The sequence below is a fragment of the Belonocnema kinseyi genome, chromosome 7 (genome assembly GCF_010883055.1).
Source record: "Belonocnema kinseyi isolate 2016_QV_RU_SX_M_011 chromosome 7, B_treatae_v1, whole genome shotgun sequence".
Lineage (NCBI taxonomy): Eukaryota > Metazoa > Arthropoda > Insecta > Hymenoptera > Cynipidae > Belonocnema > Belonocnema kinseyi.
In genome coordinates this window covers 73,111,153-73,118,247 of record NC_046663.1, presented here as the reverse complement: position 1 = coordinate 73,118,247, position 7,095 = coordinate 73,111,153, and the positions used below count along the sequence as shown (strand labels likewise).

The window sequence follows — 7,095 nt, the reverse complement described above, 5'->3', positions numbered from 1 at the left end:
TAATCTCGCAACCGATCTCGCCCTGCTCCCCTAAGAAACTACGGCGAGCCAGCAGTTCTAGGAAGTCTGAGAACGGGGTGACTGAAAACGAGAGTTTGGTGTATATATATATATTTAAAATTTATCATATAAACTATTTTATTTTACCTTTGCCCAGTCATCATTCTCCAAATAGTATTAAGGACTGGAACCCCAAAAGCATCATTCATCTTGATCACAACACCGGATGATTGAGAAAGTCTTCTAATTTCCTCAGAATCTTCTGATTTCGTATAAGCATCGGCCAAGCTAATTGGTTTTAAAGAATTTTTATTTTTTAACTTCTTTTCCGTTTCATCCGCGAATTGATATATTTGACCATTTTTTGGGTGTCGTCTCTCTTTAAAGCAATAATTAGTATCTCTAGAAATAGATGATTGAGATTTAGAACTTTTTTGAAGAAGTTTGTTAAAATGTTCTACTAGATGCCGTGCTTCTTCTTCTATAAAAGTTGCCATGCTAGTTCTTCCAAAACCGAACTCTCGCAAATGACGAAGAACAAATCTTCGCTGCTCAACCCACAAATTGCCATCAGCAAGAATCAGGCCTGAAAAATAAGGTTCAGAAGTTGTATAGGTGATTTACACTTAAAAATCGTATATTCTTATCCTGCGTGAATATTTTATAGGTATATTTTTGTCTCACCTTGTTTTTTCCCGAAAGTTCGAACTTCATAAACAGGGCCAGTAGGCCTGGCATCGCAAAGATCATTCATGCACATAGATCGCATACTTTCAAAACTATTTAATATAACTATTCGATCTACTCCAATTTTTAATCCAACAACTGGGCCATATTTCTGACTCAGAGCTGTGAAAGTTTCTGGTAGGGATCCGGTTTTTCTTCTTATTTCGTCGACTTCCAGCATAGAACCCAAAATTGGCCACCATTTCGGTCCTTATAAAAAATGAATTCATTACTTTAATTACTCATTGTTTACGAATTTACATACCAATCAAATTACATACTATAGAGCGATTCATCGCATTGACATTAGAACATTGCAAATTTTCGGTAACATCAGCATCACTGTGGGCTCGTTTTTAACAAAATTAACGTTAACTCTACATTATATAGGGGCCGTCCATGAACTACGTTACTAATTTTGGGCTATTCTTTACCCTTCGTCCCTTATCGTTGATGACAGGATGTGTTATTTCTGTCGGATTTTGAGGTATGGCGCAACCTGATGCAACTACCGCGTTGAAAGTGCGTTCTTCGAGATGTTTGTAATTCTTGACTGAGCATATCCTCCCTTTCAGCTCCAAGGCTACTTTCATCACGAAATTCCGGAGACCATTAGTTCTAGGAACGTACAAATCCAGTTTACGGAAATCCAGGTTTGAGTGTAGTTGAATTTTTAATCAAGACCGATTTTCTACCAAAAATTTTAAATTTTCAACCCAATAAGGCGAATTTTCCGTCAAAATACTTTAACTTTTAGCCAAATAATTAAGTTTGCAATAAAAAAAGAACGAGTTTCGTAGAACCATAGAAGACACTTGAATTTGTAACAAAACCGTTTATTTTCCACCAAAAAAGATGAAGCTCCTACTATAAAAGATAAATTTTGGACCAAGAATTACGAATTTTTAATAAGACAGTTAACTTTTCGAACAAATAGTTTCATTTTCAAAATACAAAGCAGAGTTTAAATATAAAAAATTTTAAACTGCACAGCCCCCCCCCCCCCCACCTCCACTCTTGATAAGCAGGGTATAATCTTTAATGAGGTAGACATATTATAGGTAATAACTGAAGAATAATCACAATTAATTTCGGAGTAAATAAGATGTATAAATAGGTTCATTCCATGTTAAATCGCCGAAATTGGTTGCGGCCTAATTAAACACGCAATTTATACTTAACTATAATAATTATCAATGTTTTCAGAAGTTATTTGCCACATCAATTTAAAATTGGTAACTTCAAGCTATAAATCGGGACACCAAATTTAAAACAATTACAGAAAAAAGTACAAATTTCCTACAGGTAAGAATTGCAACAGTTAAAAATTAAACATATTTCGGCGAAGGATTCACCGAGGATACGAGAATAATTCTGATCTTGTCTACTGCGTGACGTTGAAGTGAACAAATTTCGGTGAAACATGTAGAATCAGTAACAGAAAACACGAAAAAAATTTGTTCCTACTGATATATCTCCTTCGAAATAAATGAGACTATTGTAGGCAAATTGGAACCTACCCAGTGGGCACAAAGTTTGGCGACGTCTTTACGACATCGTTACGACATTTTTACGATAACTTTACGACATCCTATGTTCATGACGTTAAGGTGTATTTACGATATCGTAAATAAGTCACATGATCTGACGATGTCTTTACGACATCGTAAATACAGCCTTGGAGTCTTAATTGTCCCCAAATGATTGAAACTATTATTAATTAATGTTGATTTCTGTAAAACTAATAAGCATGAGTAAAAAAAACTTAACCAAATAAGACCAAAAATGCTACCCCTAACTTAATAGTTATAATTATTTTAAGGCTGTTTTAGGCCATAAGACCATGGTTTAAAGTTTTTTTTTGTTAATAAACACAAATATCCATTTTTTTCACCAAATGAAACAAATTTAGGGGTGCGTGATCAAGAAAGAATCATTGCCCAACATTGCCTAAATATTCTTGCCTAAAAATCTACCTTAGAGCCTATAATTTAAAAAAATATAATTCCAAAAATAGTACACTACTTTCCATTGCTTAATACTTCGTTCAAAAATCTAAATAGACAAAACTGTATGTACTTTTTTGTACTATCGAAGTTAGTTTATTTCTTACATGTACATTCTTTTTGACATTTATATACACCACACTCTCGCTTTCAGTCTAGTGTCAGGGTTTGCCCTTGGACTGATTTCGGGGGGGTCGAAACGTGAACATTGAGGGCCGCCTGACTCGTTTCCAATTGGAATATATGTGACGTGAGCCGAAGAAAGGGGACTTACTCTAAAAAAATCGAAATCGAGGTTTTTACACCTTTCCATAGTTTTTTTAGTTGCTATTTTTAATAAAACCATTGAAAAAAAATTCCGAGCGTTATTATTGGTAATAATTGAGTTATCAGGTACCCGAGAAATCGGCTTTCGCTGAAGAGCTCGGGATCCCGTGAAATACCTCCAACCATCTACCGATATATTACCGCCCTGCTCCCCTAAGAAACTGCGTGAGCCAGCAGTTCTAGGAAGGCCGTGAACGGGGTGACTGAAAGCGAGAGTTTGGTGTATTATATAAAACCCGGCTATAGAAGGTACTTAAAGGATGATATTATTCTTAAGGCTGTTTTACTGAGGCTCTATTTTCAAAATTCAATTGCCTCATTTTCATCAATAAATACTAACATTAAGTTTTTTTAAAATACGAAGCAGAGCTCTTTTTTTTGCACAGTAAATGAATCAGCATTGAATTAAGAAAATATTTCTCTTTGTACGAACGATACAATATTTTTTTGATCCAAGAAAACTTTGTTATACCTCGAAAAAATGTACTTGAATACAAAAATTTAATTTTCTATGGCCAAGTACATTATCATGACACAAGAGCATTTTTCTTGGATCAAGAACATATTTATTGTATCGTCCGTATTCAGGCCAATATTTTCTTCATTCAATAGGTACTAATTTATTTTCCTTGTAAACAGTAATGAGTGTACACAAGGAAACACTGTTTACTTCAATAGTTTTTCCTTGCAATGAAATTATCGAATGTTCAAGTTACTTGATATTGCCATTCGAAAATGATAAATGATTGTATTTTTTAGATAAAATTATAATTTTTCTATCAAAAATTTAAGATTGCTAAAACTGATATATATATATATATGTTACAGGCAAAGTCCGAAGTAGCACCTTCACTTCGGAATCTGCCTAGTCAAATCGCGAAGTGCCGGAAAGGCTCAGGTAAAGTCCGTGGTAAAAATAAAACCTTTGGAGTTTACTTTTCCCGCTGCACAGTGGGCTGGCTCGAGAATTCAAAACAGTCTATAGATGGCAATTGTGAACAGATTTGAAAGATTTTAACATTCTCATCATTTATGATTGAGAAAGTATTAGAATATCGGAAATTTGACATCACACTTTTTCAACGGATCTCCACGTTTCGAGACCCCCTAAATCCGAAAATCAGGCTTTCACGATGGCGTCTGTCTGTCTGTCCGGCCGTTTGTCCGTAAACACAATAACTCCCGAAAAAGGAAAGAATCAAATCCATCTTTGGCACACTTTTTCTAGGTCCTAAAAGAAAGGACGAGTTCGTTAACCAGCCATTTTTGATAAAAATTCAAAAAGTGAGCGCATTTTGAACATTTTTGAGACCACTTTTTTCTGAATTTGAAAATTCTATGTACGGATATTTATAGTATTGAAAAGAACAAACAATTATTCTTATGACTTTTTCGATGAAAAGAAAATTCTCAGAGTTTTAGCGTTTTCAAAATTTCTTTAATCAACCGAAAATCAAAATCTGAAGCCGAAAAACGCACGATATAAAAAAAAAAGTCAAGAGAAGAAAATCATTTCTTTTTGAAATCCCTACAAGATTATCATAACTAATTTTTGAATTTTCTTCAAAAATCGAAAATTCAAATTTTGATTGCACAAAAAATAATGGAAAATAAAAAATTCCATTTTGTGGACAAACTATGTAGGATACAAAAAAAGATGAATTAACAAAAATGGTTATCCCAAAAAAGATCTACAATTTCGTTAAGAGTCACTTCTTGATAGGACGCGTACTTTTTGTTTTATTCGTGAAAAACAACGTTGAAAAAAGTAAAATAAAAAAATGTGTGGAAAAACGACGAAAGTTACGAGAAAAAAATCCAACAAAACCTGTTTACAAATGTCTGTCGGAAATCGAGCGCGCAGCGCGAGTGTCACGATAAGGATGTGTACCTCAAAGCCTACAGAGCTTTGAGAAACTTAATCTTTGACTATACTTAATTAAGTAGACAATTCAGAATATGAATACGCAGATAAATACTGTCATCTAAAAGAGATCTTTTTGGTAAAGTTTTTTTCAAGCATTCCAAATGCAAAGAATAAATATCCGAGCGCGAAGCGCGAGGTGTAATTATGTTCGAGCGCGAAGCGGGAGGTAACCTATTATCGAGTGCGAAACGCTAGATTCAACCGTCGCGCGCCCTAGGCGCGCTCAAATTGAGCGAGCGAAGCGAGTCGCGCTTAGCGCGCGATGAGAATGTGCCCGCAAGGCGGGCAGAGTTTTTTTGTAGAAATGATCAGCATTCAATTTTTAAGATAACTTATTGAGTATATTGATCAATTTTTGCTTTAATATTATTTAATATTATTTGTAATAAATAGATTATTAATAACAACAATGGTTTATTGTTGATTTATTTGATGAAAAAAGAATTTATATACGTGTAAAATACTTTCTATTATGAAAGATAAACTATTAAATTTTATAGATAAAGAAAACTACAATATTTATTGTAAAAACCGTCTCTCCAGTAAGAAAGAGCCAATAATAGGTGTTTCGTTTTTAAAATTTATTATTAACTTTCAATACAATGCGTTATTGAGATCGAAAATTACTGTTCAGACAATGTTACTAGGATTTAGTATGTCAAATAAAAAATCTGTCTTTGATTAAAATAGATAGACTGAATATCTGGTTTTAAAATGGTTTACCATAACACTTAAAAACAAAACTTCCTTTTAATTTCGTATTGGTTTCGTAACTGATGGAAAAAATGTATCTCCCCTCTCCCTCCCGCCTTTTATTTAGGGACCGATGCACCTACATACTTATCCTCAAAATGGCAATAGTTTAATCTAGTTCCTGACGTGGTCGTGGAAGTTTGGAAGATTTGTGAATTGAAGTTCTTGTACTAATGTTGGAAGTATTGTGAAAGTAAATTTTTTATCTTATGATTTGATTTTCAGTGTACATTTCCAAATAACTTGTTTTTATCGTTTCGGAATAATATTTATAAATTGACAGTGTTTTTGAAAATTCCTAACGATGGCTGACGTAGCGGAAAATCAAATTCGAAGACAAATTTACTTCCCTCAAAATTGCAGAAAACTCGACGCGTATTTCGAATTAAAAAAGATACTACGTTAAATATGATACATATCGAAACAAAAATTGATAAATATAATCAATTAGTTTTCTTACAAATTTAATGCTGATCATTTCTAAAAAAAAAAACTTTCAAATCTGGTCATAATTGCGACCTGTAGACTATTTTGAATTGTAAATTTTTGAGCCAGCCTACTGTACAGCGGGAAAAGTATACTCCGTAAACTGTCTTTTTACTCCGGACTTTGCCTGAGCTTGTCGGACACTTCGCGATTTGACTAGGCAGAGTCCGAAGTGAAAGTACTATTTCGGACTTTGTCTGACACCGCTCAGTCAATTCGCGGAGGGACTAGGCAGACTGCGCACAGTGGTCTGGAATAGGAATTTACTGTTCATAATCGCTCACAGGTCGTATTTCTGAACCGATTTAAGGGCATGTGACACAGCTAAATACCTATATTACCGACCTCACTTTTTCAGTTCACTGAATGTTTTTTTAAACCTAAGAACTTTTTTTATAAATAAAATATCGTGCTGAAACGTTGGAAAATGTATTAGAGTACAATAAAGTACGTTTAGGTACTGCATTTTGGTAGAAACTTCACTGAAAAATATTTTATCTTTTTTCTGAACCTCGACATTTTTTGAACGTTCCAACTTTTTTTATACATAAAATATCGGTCTCAAACTTTGAGAAATGCAATAGCCGAAAGAGAACTACGTTTAAGTACAAATCTTAATAATAAAAGATGTAAAAAAAAAATATTTCAACTATCAATTCCATCGGAATCAGCCGGTAACGTTGTACACGAAAATACGAACCCTGGCGGCCACAAGACGAGGCTCTAGAGGGTTCGCATTTTCGTGTACAACGTTACCGGCTGATACCATTGGAATTGATTGTTGAAACATATTTTTTTACATCTATTATTATTAAGCTTTGTACTTAAACGTAGTTCTCTTTCGGCTATTGCATTTCTCAAAGTTTGAGA

At 33.9% G+C, this 7,095-nt stretch overlaps 1 protein-coding gene across 1 annotated transcript in view; it reads right to left on the bottom strand.

Annotated features, from left to right (window-relative positions):
* The window catches only part of LOC117176510, a 37,750-nt gene that overhangs the window by 24,445 nt on the left and 6,210 nt on the right, over positions 1-7,095 (bottom strand). The window contains exons 4-5 of the mRNA XM_033366765.1: positions 685-936; positions 148-586 (exon numbers count right to left, since the gene is read on the bottom strand). Of these exons, the coding sequence (XP_033222656.1) occupies positions 148-586; positions 685-936 (691 nt within the window). The remainder of the gene's footprint in view (positions 1-147; positions 587-684; positions 937-7,095) is intronic.